This window comes from Cheilinus undulatus, linkage group 7 (assembly GCF_018320785.1).
Source record: "Cheilinus undulatus linkage group 7, ASM1832078v1, whole genome shotgun sequence".
Taxonomy (NCBI): domain Eukaryota; kingdom Metazoa; phylum Chordata; class Actinopteri; order Labriformes; family Labridae; genus Cheilinus; species Cheilinus undulatus.
In genome coordinates this window covers 30,365,709-30,383,555 of record NC_054871.1, presented here as the reverse complement: position 1 = coordinate 30,383,555, position 17,847 = coordinate 30,365,709, and the positions used below count along the sequence as shown (strand labels likewise).

The window sequence follows — 17,847 nt, the reverse complement described above, 5'->3', positions numbered from 1 at the left end:
ATTGCTGTATGTTTGTTCTCCTATCAACAGTATATTTGTCCCTCAGGCAGCCAAAGATGCTGAATTCTGCCTTAAAGTCAACTGTTACTTTTTTGCAACAAAAAACTGAGACTAAATATAAAGATTGATCTAACAACTCTGTTTTTTTACTCACTTTTGCTCAGTAGTTTCTGTATACTGGACCGTCACGATCTGGGCACCCTGAGCCTCCTTACTGTGTGTTTTCTGTTAGGAAAAATGAGGGAGTATTAGCTGTAATCTTTAATATTCACTTCAACTAACAATTAGTGAGGGAAGGAAAAACCAGTGGAAAAATTATCCAACACATGAATATAGTCTCTATTCAAAACATTGTTATACAAGCACAGTAATTCAGTCTTTTATTTGATGTATTTCTAAGGATAAACCAACCCAACACAGGTAAGAAATGAATATTTCTACATTTCTATTTATGGTAACATGAGGCCCTGGTGTACACAAAGCCAGACAGCTCTGCCTGGATTACACTTCTGTAGCTTTTTAGAAAAAAAATGATGGAAAAAAGAAGCAGGGGGGCAACAATCCTGCAGCCCCTCTAAGTGTAGTGTTTACTTTCTCAGGGCTGCTGAATTAAACTCGACCTAATAAAGAAAAATGAGAGGCTGAGAAGAAAAGGTGTAAGTGGAGGAGAAAAAGTGGTGAAAGAGAGGGTCTTCTTTGCCAAAACATACATTTGTTATGCAATAATTCACTTAAAAACAAATTAAGTTTGTAATCTCTACAGCAAATATTTAGCATCACATTTATTTTGAGGTATTTTTTTAAAACTTACCATAATGGTCCTTGTGGGTTTGAGGTTGCTGTTACTCATGTGTCTGGTTTTGGTCAGCTGCACTTCATGACGCTGGACCCAACCCCTCAGCTCATGAGCCAACCTGCCAATCAACATAAATGTACTGTATATGATTTTTTTTCTTATATTAGGGGAACCGGGCAGTTCTGTTGTCTTTAGAGAGGAGGAAAATAACCCACAGGTGTGACAAAGGTTATCAAAAGTTTCAATACTTCTACAGTTCCACATACTTTAAATTGATCTCTGTTATCACAAAAAGTACCAACATTTATTAGACGTGAACATTTACAGTCATATTTACAGCCCAAAGCTGACATGAGCGAAAGACAGAGAGGCACTGGTTGAATGACACTGATCCTAACTCACCAATAACATCTTAAGATTTTTCTTAAATTTATTCATAAATTTCTAGGAAAAAATTCTGTTTGATTCCTGATGTGCTCCTAAACTTTTGAATTGCATCTGTGACCTTAAATTGATGAATGCAATGTCCTTGTAAGCTGAAAGTTTGTGCATGTTTTTCCTAGTTAGCATAGAGCAGTAGTGGGTCTGGATCCAAAAGTGGGTTGTGGAGCTGTTTTTAGTGTGTCGCGAGTGTGTGCTATGGGAAAAAATTGCTGCACAAAGTCTATGGTGAACAGGAGCCCTAAGCAGACATACCCTCGTTCATTTTTTTCCACCTGTTTTTGTCTCAACAAATAACACAAAAACTGGTTGTTTTTCTGAAGATGTTCACCTTTTTGTCTCCTTTTCTCAGGACAAAATTTGGCTTTCTTATGATGACAAGTCTAAGGCTGAAACGATTGCTCAAGTAATTTAAGTCACTCGATCAAAAATATTTGAGCCAAGATATCTGTCTTGAGGTTTGAATCAATCAATACCTATGTATACCCGTGGTTTAAATATGGACACTGCATTGTGTGTCTCATGGCTTGCTCTGTTTTGCATGGATAGTTATTTGTGTGGCACAATGCACTTGCTTCACCGTTTAAGATAAAGTAGTGATGAAAACTATGTGTCCTGCATCTTTTTAGGCACTGACTGTCTGTGGCGTTATAGATTATGGCATTATACATAGTGATTCTTAATGAAATAAGGGGTGGTTTTGCAAACGTTGGGAGCTGTCATTTCTTATTACATCACTCAATTAATCAACAGAAGGATCAGTAGAATAGAAAATTAATTACTGTAGCCCTAAGCAAGGGTATATTTTATGTTCCTCTGAAAACAGTTGAAATTTACACTCAATCATGGGAAATAGAGTAACATAGCATGTGTGTAGAGGTCCAACGTGCAACAATTTTATAATATATTTTTAAGTCGGTGTAAATGTTTTAAATTTGGGTCACGATTTCTCATGAAGGAAGTAGTGGTGGGTACTGAGGCTAGACCAGATGAGGACCATTAAGGAGAAATTCCTCTTTTATGTCCATATAAGGGCATGAGACTGCAGGGCAGTGTGCACAAAGCATACACATACACAATAATCAATAGAGAAGTAAAGGGGAAGTTGGGAGACGTCCTCATTAGGGGTGCAACTGTACAGGTAACCTGTGCTCTGTGCTGTCGACAAATAGCAGGGCGCATTTAAATGGGGCTAAGCTTCTGACTGATGATAGCACTGCCAACAGCTGATGGATGTGTGATGGTGAGACGAGAAGGAGACATGATGCAGCGCAGAAACAAGTCGAGTCGCTCCACTGTCTTCTGTTTAGGAAGTGTTATATCAGTATGCTTATGCTGTCCACAGCTGTCACTCCCTCGTTGTTGTATTTGATGGCGAAACTGAAGTTAACCCACACCGCTGATTTGAATGAAGCTGGTGCTTCTGCAAATGTCTCAACTCCTCCGCTCGTTTTCTTTTTTTCTGCTTAAGTGTGAAAGCGGCAGCGTGAACCCAGCTCCAAAACAGTGTGAGAGGGGCTGTGTGGGTGGAGCAACAACAATGATTGGACATTAACTCATGGGGAGGGCTTTTCTCCTGCCAGGACAGACGCACATACCAGACACACGCAATGGCCTGTAAACCATCAGTGCAAAATGAATTACAAATCTGAAATCCATGGTGCACAAGGGCATATTGTCCTGTACAGAGCGGACCGAACGGTTCACTATTTTACCGAGTACCGTTGCATCCCTAGTCCTCATGTATCAAGAGGAGGACAGAATGGACTGGCTGATGTGATAAAATGTTGAAAAAAATCACTGTATGTTCACATAAATCTCCAGAGAGAGGAAAAAGTGGGGACTTGCATTATGTCACTCTGGTAAATGATGATACAAAGATCAAATGCTCCTCTATTGGTAGGTGTCAGGATTCATGCTATAGCCATCAGGTCAGGATGTCACACTAGGTGACAAGATCTATCCAAGATAACAGGACAAATCAGTTCAAAATGTGGGTCCTGACCCCGCAGCTGAGAACCACTGTCAGATCTGTACATTAATTTTTTAGGACAATACAATTTCCTGTTTCTTTAATTGCCATTAACAGCAGTGCAGTATGTCAAATGCGGGTTGGTGGTGTGTTCAGTGACCATTGCTTTACTGTTAGTACAAAGAAATAAGACAGTGACTCAATTTCGGGTGCCTGGAAGTTCATTTTTGTAGCCATGGTATCAAAACAGATGTCACAGTTGTCAGATTTGTACTTTTAATATACTGAAATTAAAAAAAATCTGGTATTCTGCAACCATCAGTGCAACAGTTCCAAACTTACTCTAAACACTTGGTCCTGTTAACAGGAGGCTGGCAGGGTGGAGGAGGTCGGAGGAAGATGGGATCTTTCACCACCATCAGGGCCTTGTCCTCAGACCTGCAACACAGACAGAAGGTGTTTAAGACAAAAAAAAAGATAACTTCACCAAAGGAAAGGTGCTTACTTTACAAGGCTCCTCAGATGCCCTCAAATCAGTGTCACAATGTGTTAGGAATGTTTTCCACATGTTGGGAATATGCCTTGAATGCAAAACAAGAGCCAACATGACGGCCTGCCTTCAGATGGAGGTAAAACATCAAGATTGGACCGAGACACAGGAAGGAAAAACAGCACAAACAAAGAAACAGTGTGGCTTCCATGTGCTGAATTTTATTGCTGACTAATGAGTTTTATTGACTCAAATGCTCTCAAAATGTGCTGAGGTGGCAGAGTTTCAGTCACTAAATGTATTCATGATGAATGCTGAGAAGGAGAGGTGTCTCAGACTGAATGTAAACATGCAACAGAGGACTGAACTAAACTGAACTGACAGACATTGCTTTTGCTATGGGTAATGATAGAGGAAAACAAACCAACAAAAACACAGTCTGAGTTGTTACTAGGGCTGGGCCATAAAGACCAAAATTCATAACTTTGCACAGGCACTTTTATTAACAGCCAGCTGCCTAACATGAACATGTGCATGAAAGAAGACAAAAGTAAACTTCCTACTTGTGAAAAAAAAAACACAACCTGGGGCTAGAGAAGAGGGAAGAAATTGCCAGCATTAAGATCAACACGACACGTGTCCCTCGGCAGCCAAGGTCAAGCTCGATGGCATTTCTTTTGCCTCAGCCTTGTCAACCCTGGTAATAGGCCTGGAGACCCACAAGTGGTAAAAAAAAACTTTCTGAGTAGGGCTTTTAAATGTTTAAAATTTTAATCACAATAAAATCCAGAAATTCTGTTTTTAACTTTTCTGCTTGATATTAATCTCCACTTTTCAGGGACAATACATTGGCAATGATGCTTTCAATTACAACTGATGCACAGCACAAAAGACTTATAGCCATGGCTAATTTGCAGTCCTTGTCTCTGGTTAGGCTTTTAAGGATACAACAGAATAAAATAGACATAAAAGACTGACAATTACAGCAGTCATTGATGTACAACCACACAGATGCATTAAAACAGCAACAGAAAGGCCATGCAGCCACATACATACATACATAAAACCTAACATTAAAGCAGATACAAACATACAGACTAATCAAAATAAGTAAAAATATGATGAATGATATAAAACATAGAAAACATGCAGCTTAGTGTTTGTTTAAGCAACTGTTTTACCACGTTATTGAAAATTAAGGGTAATTTGCTTTCTGTTTGGATACAGACCTGCTTTTATTTTGAAAGAAAATAAGGAGCTTTGGGTAGATAGAAGATCAGACTAAAGATCTGCAACAAGACAAGCTGAAACTCACAACTGCTTGCAATGGGCCACTTCGTACAATCTTAATTCCTGCCAGTTCACACTGCAGCGACTGAAGGAGACGATTCATCGTTTCCATGGAAGAGGATTTATTTGGGAAATTGTGCAATAAATCTGTCTCTACAAGAGAGACAGCATTGCACATTGACTTTTTTTCCTGCACCTTTATCATCATGATAATAGCTTGATGATTATCACTTGTCATCTATATCACAGCATGGCAGCAAATCTTGAGGCACTCAAAAACACAAAAATGCTTTGCTAGCTTATAACAAAGATATCTGCTGAGAATTATTCATTTTCTACAGAACAATTTAGGCCCTACAGCCTTGAATTTCTAATGGATTATCTTAAAAAGTGTCACACATTCACACTTTGTGTGCCAGCTGGAAAAGTAGAACCTTATCAAAACGATATATCTACTTACTTCCTGTTATCTTCTTTTAATTTAACTGTCTGTTTGAAAAGCACTATGTGCTGCATTTTAGTGTATGAAAAGTTTGAAAAGTATAAATAAAGTTTGATCTGATTTAATCTATTTCCCTTTTGCAAATTAATGTGCTTGCAATGTCCTGAAACCAGCTGTCCACAAATTGACAAGCTAAATTGCAGGTGACAGCATCAGCCGGCTCAATTCAAGTTGCAGTGGCTTGGTTCAGACTGCTGCAACTGTTGCCAACTTCCAAAATTGTCTTGTCGCATCACAGATCTTTGGTCTTAACTGGGCTTATGGCAAAAAAAATTTAGGGTATTTTGATTTCAAAAATGGAAACAAAATTATAAGTAGACTGGTTCATATTAAACTGGAACATAATAGCTCAACCAGAGCTATGAGTAACCATAGCAGACAAGTACGGACCAACAACCGGCTTTACTTCTACTGCCAACGTTAGCCACACTCAGCAAACCAATTTGACATCCACAGATGCTGTGATCCCATGTGTGGATAGGCTTAATAATTTGTGCTCAGAGTAGACGGTTTTCTGAGTGTTTTCCTACTCTTTGATAATACCATTAATCAACTAGAGAATAGTCATTTTGGAACAGCTTTAGTAAATACCAGATATTCTTACACTTTCACTTGAGTAATATGAAGGACTAATGTGAGAACTTACCCTCCTACCAAAGTCATTTTCTGATTCAATATCTGCACTTGTACACAAGAAAGGCTTTCAGGTGCTTGTCCCTCGCTGCACATTTCAGATCAGTCGTGAGCAGCAAAGTTAGACTTGGCTGTCTGCCTCAGAGATTATTCTGACTTTAATTACAGCTGTTCTACCTGAGCAAATGAATGATTACGTTGATCAAGGCGATGATGTAGACTGTCCACACAGTCAGAGCCCACCTGCAGAGGCCTTGTTACCTAAACGTCAGCCATCTACGTAATACCTCCCTTGGGCCCCCCTCATCAGAGCCAACACATCGACTACACCTCACTTCCCGTCTCTAAACGCTCTGGAAATGTTTCAGTGAGACAACATGTCAGACCACAGAGGCCCTGATTATAACTCTAGCTGAGGGGCTGTATTAACCTTCCCGCACGCACACCTTCCTGTTCAGTGGGACCTTAAGATTAGGTTGCATATCTTCCCCTGGTCCCCCTCCTCCCTGCCTCTCTGGTGCTGTCACCCCTTTTGTAAAGGCTAATGTGTTCCTTCCTGCCTGCGTTGGTTTAATGCTGCCGGGTAACCTGATAGCACAGCTGAATGGTTTGCATTAACATGTAATATACCCTACACAGGGATCTGACAAAACACAGGCTGGCAATGCCATGCACACGTTAGACCCTCTGACCACCTTGCAAAACATCACTTTCAGGATGAGGGGGGTGCAGGTAATGTACCAAACAAGAATGTTATTTATGCAATTTACAAACGAGACTGCTGGGCCTCTATTGCTTTTAAAATAGAAAGACAAATATATAACTCTTTAGAAAAATAAACTGTTACCAGCAATATAAAGCTGGATGTCAAATGAGGCCTGACTGCAATTTCCCACCTTGTTACTAAAAGCACAACAGCAGCCTGGAGGCTTTAGAGAAGCAGACATTTGAGTCTGTAACCGGTTGGCAGACATGTTTACATCTGCCATAATGAGCTGTACCAGTTCAGACCAAGCCCTGGCACAGGTGCATCCTGGTCCGCTGACATGGTGTTGTGTTGTGAAAGGTGTCTGGAGGAAAGGGGGGTTGAGCTCATTACCTGTCGCCAATCTCAGAAGGGCCACTGTGGAAGGAATCGGCGCCCATGACCAACTCGGTTTGTTTTTCTGTGGAGAAATTCAACAGGTGTCTGCCGATGTGCCGCGCGGTATAAACATCAGGTTTGGATCCACCCTGAAACAAACTGATGAGACAGATAACGGGTGAGGTAAAATCAGGACACTTTGGTGCAGGAAACAATTTAGTCGAAAAACTGGTCTGAAATGACCGCCAAATTCCTAGTGGGCCACATCCTGAGCACAGGAAGGGGTCCCTGTTTCTAGCAACAAGCAGAGTCTGAACTCTGATCTCGACTGTATAACCCAAAGCATTGTAGGGCAAAAATACACACAGTCTCTTTCAGCTGTATTACTGCACTGGTGGCATTTTCATTTCAAAGGGATCTGACCTCAAAGCGGGCATATTTTACATTCCAAAGGAGAGCCCTAACACAAAACACACAGATGTAAGCACAGGTACAGACACACACAGACTTCTGTGGACAGCACTCAATTGGCATGAGTCTGAAAAAACTTTTAAGCTCTTGAGAACAATGGAAAAAACTGATTCTCAGCAGTGAGCGCACGCAGATTTTTCTAAATCAGCTGGTCAGACAAGTAGACGCTTGCATCTGACTTGAGAAAGTTTATCCCAGGAGAAAATAAACATTTCTAAAACATGAGAACAGATAATTCATGGTTAACATTTGGAATTTGAGTTTGTGGAGTTGCACAATCTCTCCATCTGGTTACTAGGCTGGAATGGAGGCTTTTCCCTCATGTAGATTTACGTAATTCATCCTCATTTGTCCACAATGTTAACATTACAAACACTGATAAGAAAAATTTGAAACTCCAGTTGAATCGATTTCATGTTTTTTCTAAAATGATGGATGTTTACTTTCTCAGCATACATCTGGGTGTTTTGGGGTTTTACACCCATTAGTCACCAAGTCCTATAAACTCTGGAAACAACGACAGAGTGATGGAAAATACACAGAAGTGCCAGTTGGCAGGGAGGAACTATTAACTGTCAGTTACTTGACCAATTTGATGAGTTTCAATAAGGACAAAAAACTCAATTGTGTGTAATCCAGATGAATTAATCCAGTTTCTCTGCTTCTGTGTTATTGAATGTTAATGTTTTAATATGGTTGCCATGATTTTTGTGACTTTTCCACAACTTTGTTTAACTATGCAAGTCAGCCAATCAGAGTTCAACCCACAATTCACAAACATCCAGTTCACAAGGTCACTTCCTCCTCCTCCTTCAACTCACACAGGCAGATGAGGCATGGCAGGTCATCGTTTGTGATGGCGCTCACATGATGAAGACTTTCTGAAACTATTTAGCACCCAGCAGTGACTTTTCCCATATTTGTTATTAACTCTATAACTCATGTTAGATTAGTGTCACATGTCTGTTGTTTCTGCTAGAATTGCGATACATTTCATACAGAGGTCCCATTGGAAAACCTGTTAATTGAAGCCATGTGTATTTACAAAGTATTGATTTAAGGAGTATTTGATTTGTGTAAACTGAAGAAAGTTCTTTTAATGAGAGTTGGTTTAGATAAACTTCAACTTGCTGAGCAAATGAGAAATTTGAGGAGAATGGAATAAGAATTTTTTTCCATGAACTTTTTAAAGGTCAGCGTTTTTTTGTGTATTTTGTTGTTAAGACATTTAAACTTCTATAGGGAAGATGTTGAGCCATCCTCATGATTTTTTTTGGATTAACAAAACAAACACAACTGTATGACAGGAAGTACAAGGTTGAACAGTCATTTCCCTCATCAACTGAGTCATTAATTAAATGGAATCAAAAAACACCCCACAAGAGCCCTTTTCTTTCAAAATTGAAGGTATTATCTTTTTGTTGGACTTTTTGAACAATGGAATATCATCATTTCTGTATAGTTTGTGCAACTTGTTTGAAGAAAATATTTAACCTTACTTTTGCGTTTAGTTTCTTGGCATTCACACAAATGTGGTGCTTATAGACAAACCTTTTTTCATCAGTTAATCCATACAAAATATTATTCAAATTTCTACTTGTATTTCATTTCAGTTTAGTGTTACCCATGTGTTACAATGTGCATATTTCATACTACTGGTACATCTAAAAAAATTAGAATATTATGATAAAGTTTCTTTTTTCTCCCTGTGATTTAATTCAAGAGGAAACCCCCACATAGTCTACATTCATATCATACAAAGTAAAATATTTCAAGACTTTTTTTGTTTTAATGTTGACGATCTCAGCTCACAAAAATCAAACATCTTCTACCTCAAAATATTAAAATATCACAAAACATCAGTCCAAAAAAGATTTGTAATGCAGAAATGTTGACCTTCTGGAAAATTATACTCATGTATGCTCTCAGTACTTGGTTTGAGCTCCTTTTACACAAATTTCTGCATCTATGCAACACAGCATGGAGCCAGTCGGTCTGTAGCACTGCTTGGGTGTTATGAAGCCCAGGTTGCTCCAATAGGATCCTTCAGCTCATCTGTTTTATTGAGTCTGTATTTCTCATTAGTTAGGCCAGTCGGCTGGCCAATCAAGCTCAGTAAAACCATGGTCAGCAAACAAGTGTCTGGTACTTTTGGCTTCCCTGGGGGCAAGTGCCAAGTCCTGCAGGAAAAGGAAACCAGTATCTCCATAAAGCATCTCAGCATATGGAAGCATGAAGTGTTTTATGATCTATTGGGAGACGGCTGATGGTGTAGACTGTGGGCTTGATAAAGCACAGTGGACCATGGCAGTAAATGACATGACACCTCAAACCACTGCTGACTTTGTAAACTGAAAACACTGTACTTCAAGCACCTTTGATTCTGTGTCTGTCTGATCTTCCTCCAGACTCTGGGACCTTGATTTCCAAATGAAATTCAAAAGTTACTTTCATCTGGACAATAGTAAAGTCAGCAGTCTTCTCCATGTTTGTGGTTGTGTGTACTAAACCAGAGTGACAAATAAAGGCTCAGGAAATCTGCGCAAATTAGACATTCCACAATGTTCCAATAATTCTGGTATAGTGGATTTTTGCTTTTCGTAAGCAATAAACCGTAATCTTCCAGACTAAAATAAAAGAAGTCTTGAAATGTTTCACTTTATATAAGGTTAAACTAGAATATATAGAAATCTAACTTTCTGAAGTTAATCATGGAAGAAGGTACTTGAGATTCTAATATTTTAAGATGCACCTGTATATTAAAGGTCACATATGTAAAATACAATTTTTCATGTTTTTTTTAATCAAAAATATGTGCCCCTGACCTGTCCACAATCTCCTCAAGTACCAGAAAAATCCCCCCTCCTCTTTTGCTCTTGCTTTCAGACAATGTGTGCTTAAACATGCCATTTTCAGATTTTCCCCTCATGATGTCATGTGGGATTAGCAGAGTTAGCACTGCCCCAGGTTTGGTTGGCTCTCCCAACTTGGAAGAAAGTTCCGCCCTCCTCTCCTGATCTTCCTCTCAGCTGGATCACGAGAGCCACATACTCTAAGCCATATCCATGAGAGGGGCATAGTCGGGGGGGGGCGGAGTCAGACAGCTCATTAACATTTAAAGCCACAGACACAGAAACAGCTCGTTCTGAGCAGGGCTGGAGCAGAGGGTTTCTTAGACATGCAAATATCAAATACTTGAGTGTTTTTTTCAGAAACAAACTTTACATGCATGTTTTGGGGACCTCTGAGACCAATAAAAACTTGTCTTTAAAGGGTAAAATATGTGACCTTTAAGCTGGATTGTTAACCTTGCATAGCACATAGATTTGCCAGATTTCATGTTTGTCATCAAGCAGATCTATGTTGTAAAGCTTCAAGCTGAAACACTCGTTGCTGATCAGAGAATGACCAGACCAAGAAAAAGGAGAAGGAGGCAGTTGCCACTGGTGTGGTTTCGTTGAAGCAAATACAAGCCTGTAAGCAGACCAGTGAAGAGATGAGCATGGATCCAGCTATAACAGGATTTTATTACAAGTGGAAAATATTTCTTTAATAGAAGGCAAGCAAAGAACCACACTGAAAGCTTTTCTTGGTGGAAAAGAATTTTTTCTTTTATGCCTGAATGGCTTTAGCAAGAGTCTGATTTAGCAAATGGCTCCACTGACACTGAAAGATCATGCATTGACATGTTATGTAGGTTGTGCACCTATTACATCATTATGCTTTGATCAGCCTGTAATAAATGTGACAGACAGGGCATTCATCTAGGCCATCTATTCAGGTTCTTCCCTTCCTAAACACCATCTTTGGGCTGTTCCGAAGACCCAGATGGATGTGAAATATACCCCATGCCATGGATATGTGAAACAGTCTATCTGGCACACATAGGGTAGGGGGTTTGACTGATTTTGCCCAAAGGTTTAAAGAATTCTTGTCCGTTAAAATTACTGAAAAGCTTGTTGTGTGAACATAACGCTCCAGTGGGAAAAGTTTTGAACTGATTTCAGTGAATGTTTTTGCATCATGTCACTAGAGGTTCAATTTCCACAATGAGTCATGGGGCTTCCCATTTTATTTCCTCCCGTAATCAATCTCTTATGTTGCAGTTAATCTTGTATCTTACGCTTCAGTATCTGTAATTATCTGCAGTATGTTGTTTGGTTTTATATTCAGTTTTATTAAAACAAGCCAAACTTGAAGAAATAGAATCAGATACAGTGAGAAACCCTCACTCACCTCATTGGCCCAACGTTCAGCACCAGAAACACCAAAACCACCATGAGACACACAGCTCTCCTCTTGGGGGCCGTTGCAGTTAGTACTTTGTTCTGAAAGAACAGATTATGTAAGAAGGAATAAAACTGATTTTTGCTGTGGAAACTTCTCTGTTGCTGTGCAAAAGAAATACTTGTCAGTAAAGTCTGTGTTTCAGTATTCTCAGAGCTGCAGCCTCTCACCTCACTCAGCAGGCCCTCCAGCCGCCTCTTGAGGTTCCCATTCTCACACTTGAGCGCCTCGTTCTCAGACAACGCCAGTTTCAGACGAGCTTCAAGAGAGAGCAGATACTCCTTCTTCTTCTTACGAGACAAGGATGCAGATTCACGGTTCTTTATCATGCGCTGCTGCCTCTGGGACAACTTTGACTGTGACAACAAAAAGCAGAAATGGATGGATTAATACTCACATTAAAGTCCATATTGTAACATGTGTACATGCAGTCAGCACATACCATTAAAGGAATAGGTTAGGTAAACGCTAGTATGTGATGAAATGTCTGTCTGAGCCACCTGTTGGGCTGTAGATCACTACGCCCTCTTGGTAGTTGACATCGTGTTTATCCCCACTCTCTGGGTCAGTATGTTAAAAATGCCCTCATAAATATAAGCCATCTTTCTTGTTAAACATCTTAAACAAGTCACAAGGGGATATGTAGGGGAAAAAACAGGCATACACACACCAATGCATGTGAAAACAGATTGTACAGTCAATTTTAGATGGGAGAGTTTTATATGCTTATCCATATAAACTGCTGTTTCCTCTTTAAGCTCTAACATCTGCTCTGCCAGTTTGCCTTAATACCGCTCGTTCACACTCAGCAAATGGTACAAAATGAAGAAAATCCTCACAAGAAGTGGAAGAAGGCAGGAGAAGTTTAAAACTAGTATAAAAGAGACACACACTACAACAGACAACATAGGAAGACACTAAAAGAGAGGAGTGGGAGCTCTGACATAAAAGCTAGGGTTGACTTTGTTATTCTTTGGTGGAAAACAAACCCCGCTGATGTTTCAGTTTACTGCAGTGATGGAATAATAAATGGACATGTCGGAGTTATGTTGCGAGGTTAATGACAGCTCTGCAAGGAATCACCACTTCAGCGTCACCCCAAAGAGCTCTAAAGTGCACAAGATTAAGCATAGGTTTGAAAAATATTTACACTGACATCCTCTGAGGGGTCAAGATGTCACCTGTGAAGGCTTTGTTCAATGTGTGAGCAGGAACATGTTTATAGTGTGTCAATCTTTGAGGTTTACATCTTAGAGACAGAAGCATAGGGGTGCTTTCTATGTTTGAGGTCTGGAGGTAAGAAAAAATAACATGCCCAGCGATAGCCAGTGTAAATTGCAATAATTACTGTCTAATATACACAAAAAGACTATGAAAGTAAATAAGACAAAATGAAGCACTTTGTCAGTGAAGTTTGGTAGTGTTTTTGTTTTCCTTTCAGTCAAGTGGCACAGAGCTCTGGAGGGCACAAGATCTTAAGACAGTATCAGCTACCATTGATGACTGAGTAGAGCTGTGGTACCTGGTACTTAAATCCTCCATCTCATCAAAGTGACACATAAAACATCACCTGAAAGCGGCAGAAAAACTGTTACACATCTTCTGCTCAATAATAAATCTCTTCACCAAGTCAACAGTCTGGTTTGCTAAACGTCAGCATGAAATTGTAAGATAGGTTGGTTAGGTAGGTAGAAAGGTAAGGTTGGTAAGTTAGGTAAGTAGGTTATGAAGGTAGGTGTGTTAGGGAAGTAGGTAGGTCGGTAGGTAATGTGGGTAGGTTAGGTAGGTAAGTTTTATGGGTGGGTAGTTAGGTTAAATAAGTAGGCAGGGGGGTAGATTAGGTAGGTAGGAAGGTTAAGTATGTTGGTAGGTAGGTAGATTCCTAAAACTGACAAGTGAGTGTCATAGCAGAATTTTTAACAGTGCCATTTAAACCATGACACTGGTTCAGAGAAAATAAATAATAAAAAGGCAATGTGAGTTAAAACTTCTGTCAGTGTTTAGTTACTTCTTTGGTTTACTTTTTAAAAAATATTTCTGTCAGTTGTGAAATTAAGCTCAATTTTCCAAAAATGTGGTTAATCACAGTTAATCCATGATATAACAAGGGGGGCAATTACTTCTTCACATATGGCCAGGAAGATTTCAGTAGCTTTTTCCCTTAATAAATGAAATCCATCATTTAAAAACTGCATTTTGTATTTATCCAGGTTGTCTTTTTCTAATATTATTATATTTTTCTTGTGACTGGAAACATTTAAGCATGCAAATATACAGGAAAATACAAAATTGGGAAAGGAAATACTTTTTTAAAGCACTGCAGTTAAACGTCTTCTTTGTCACTAGTAAACCAGAATGACATGTTGGCTTAACACATTAGTGTTAGTGCTACGCGAACTTATGGAGGCTGTAGCCATAAACTGTCTGTAGCTCCAGTTAAAGGGCCTTCTCCTCTGGCTTTACTGCTTGGATGTAAAAAAGCTCAGTGATCAGAGTATAGCATCCTGCAGGAGCTGCACATCTGACAGAATTTTAATCAAACTAGTAGAAACAGAGTTGTATGTAGGCTGTGTCAGAGGGCGATATTCAACAATAACTAGAATACAGAACAGAGCAATGTGAAACCGAATTTAGCAAAGGCTAAAAGCAAAGGTGTTTGAACCCTTGCTAATGTCAGGGTAAAGATATAGTGGTGAGCAGCTTGCTAAAGAAACAACCTTTTTTACATTTTTGATGCAGCAACTTTCATTAAATGATATATCTGATTGTTAAAATAGAGTACTGAAAGTTTTTCACAGGAGCTCTATGCCTGAAAACATGAAAACTACAATGATGTTTTGTATGCTCTGAAATGGCAACAAATAAAAGAGGCTATATAAAAAGAAAAATGTGAAAAAAAGTTTGGTGGTTTATGCATGGTTAAAGTATATCCCACAAGAAAGATTGTTTTAAACCCTATGAGACAAACACAATGATAAATGTAAAAATACACAAGTACAAATAAACAGTTTTAGGGATAACTAAACAAAGAAGAGGAATTCACAACTTGTTTAGAAGAAGGAAAACCAATGGGATGCCTTCCAGTCAAAGTCAAAGGTGACACTGAAAATCAAAGCTTCACACACAAACCCAAACAACACATATCCAAACATGACCTATTCCAACTGAACAGATCACATACCTGAGATGATCATTCAAACCCCTTCATTAACTAACCAGTCCCTTGTTACCCCTCTACTACCCTTCTCCAAACACCCTCCCCCAGGGTAAGCCCCTGAGATCCTGGGCCTAATCGCCCCACTGGTGATTAAGTTATTTGGATCCCTGTATTTGTGTTCTGTCTCCTGAGAAACCCCTCTGTCTCCCAGCCGCAGATCTGGGAGCTGTGCCACTAGTCTGAGCCTGGGAACGCCGCATGGAAGCAGTTGCCAGGGAGCAGAGAGCAGAGAGAGATCAGCATCGCCACCAGGATGAAGGAGGAAAATGGAGGGTTAGGGGCGAAAATGGCAAAGTGGCCTGTATCAATCATGAATGAGTGAAGTGCCCATAAGTATGTCTATAAAGCAAGAAGCCAACAGATCCCAGCATGCCTCACTGACACACTGCTGTTGGGAGTCTTCTTTTCAGCATCCAAAGGGTTACTCCAGGAGGAAGTGTGTGATGAACCATTAACCTTTCCAAACAGGAGGGGAGTTTTTACAAGGTCGGGTGAAAACGTGTCCTGATTTAACAGTGGGTCATAAACACCTTTGAATGTGGCGTGTGTTCCACAGGTGAAATAACTGTGAAGCTGTGATGTTGAATTCTAAGGGTTGTTTTGTGCGACAATTGACACTTAAGGCACTCAATCTCTCTCCCTTTCAGTTTTAAATTTAACCAAGTGCTAAACAAAGTGATGAGGTTTAAGAATGAAGGTGGAAAAAGCAAATGAGCTTGTTGTTCCATTCCACTAATGGCTTGTATTTTGCATTAGGGCAGGAAATGTGGATGAATAGCTATTCTTAACAGGCACAGTAAATCCCCAAACAAACACCTGCAGAGGTTTTCAGGTTTGCTGTGAAATAATTAGGTTTTTATGCTGTATTATATAATCAAACAGTAGATGCCGCATATCATAAAATGAGACAAAGCATGTTACACATGATACAACCTTGTTAGAATTTTTATTCGATGGATATCTTTGTTATGTATGTTGATGTGGCAAAATAGAGACTGAATTAGACCAAACAAAAGATAAATACAACATAGCAGGGTTTTTTTGTTTTTTTGCATATTTAATTTTGTGTAGACATTTCAGTGCATAAATTCTACATATTGTATCTTTAACCTCTTAAGTCCCAGCACCCTTATATGAGGACATTCAATTTTGGGCTCCCTGCACCTTTACTCTTAATTTTGCTAAATTTACACCTGTTATCCTCATTCCTGGAAACTTTGTCATCTTGTGGTCATCATTGCACATTACAACTGTTAGTGTACATTAAAGATGGCTGCCATTCTCACAAAAATCTTCTACAGCCACTCACAACACAAAACTGGTCGAGGTACAAAAACTGCAAATTTAATTATTAAAACTTTTTAATTTATGCTCATTAACATTTCAGCAACAACACTGCTAAACAGGAAGCGCTCACGAAGACTTTGGAACTTTTTACTGGTTTAAAAATATGGAAATATAGCTTCATTACATTTTTTGCCCCAAACCAACAGTTTACAAAAAAAGGTGAATATAAAAGCTTATTTCCTGTGGTACAAATCAGTCTATGCACATTTTTATTTGTATTTGGAGACATTTCCAGGGCATATTTATCTACCAATAGCGGAAAGATTACAGAATATAATAGAAGGAGAAAACTGTGAGGTATCTAATTTATTCATTGGGTTGTTTGATTTTTTTTTTTTTTTTTACACTGCCACGTTCAAAAACATTGTTTTTTTTTATTTTGACACAGCCTTGTTTAGGTATTTCAATAAAGGTTTATATGGGCCATTCTACCAAAATAGTGCAATCTGTGGTCCAAAATCAAGAAATTAAGTGTAAAATTGATTTAATCATGCATTTTTAGTAATATTTAGCTATTATCTCATAAAAAAAGACTATAGGCTATATACGTATTTTCGATAATCTTAAGCTACATTTATATTGAATATCCATTTACAGGGTACTTTGTATTCTGAGGTTGGTGTTCTGAACCTAACCCTTTAGATTTAATTTACACAATTTTTGCAACATTTTCTGTTAAATTTTTCAAAAAATATCTTTTGAATATATTCAAAAAAGAAGAAAAAAAATGTCTTATATATTTTTTTCTAAAACATAACACTGCTGTTGCCACTGAAAGAGTACTGTTACTACCTTAATAATGCATTATTTCTCAAAAATGATATAAATGAAATATTAACCCATTAATTAAAAAGTTTTTACGATGTTTAGTTAAATGTGGATTCAACCTAATGAACTGTTTACTGTTAAAGTAAGCAGTTCAAATAAATTTCTGCCATTCAGGAGAAAAATATGATTACAAATCAAACAAAATGCTCTGAAAACTAAAACTTTAAATATATTTACAAAACTATGGCATTAACTTCGTCATTTTTAGAAAAAATAGTGTGTGCAGATTGAAACAAAATCTAAAAAGCTTTTAAGATCATTTTTATTATCTTTAAGAACTTTTTGTTCAGTGGTTAAATTTGGAAGATGAAAACTATCAGGAAACTGTTAAAATACAAAGCAAGATGTAGATGCAGAAATGTGGACATTTGGTGTTAATCAATATTATGCAGGCATAAAAGTGTTAAAGGAATTGTTACTTTTTTCTTACAGGATAGTTCCAACTCTTCGCACGACTTTGGGTGAAAGAGCCCATATTGTGTTAGACAA

General features: G+C 38.6%; 1 protein-coding gene across 1 annotated transcript in view; it reads right to left on the bottom strand.

Annotated features, from left to right (window-relative positions):
* The window catches only part of atf6 (activating transcription factor 6), a 63,026-nt gene that overhangs the window by 22,109 nt on the left and 23,070 nt on the right, over positions 1–17,847 (bottom strand). The window contains exons 8-13 of the mRNA XM_041790953.1: positions 12,137–12,322; positions 11,916–12,007; positions 7,224–7,367; positions 3,552–3,647; positions 812–914; positions 155–225 (exon numbers count right to left, since the gene is read on the bottom strand). Of these exons, the coding sequence (XP_041646887.1) occupies positions 155–225; positions 812–914; positions 3,552–3,647; positions 7,224–7,367; positions 11,916–12,007; positions 12,137–12,322 (692 nt within the window). The remainder of the gene's footprint in view (positions 1–154; positions 226–811; positions 915–3,551; positions 3,648–7,223; positions 7,368–11,915; positions 12,008–12,136; positions 12,323–17,847) is intronic.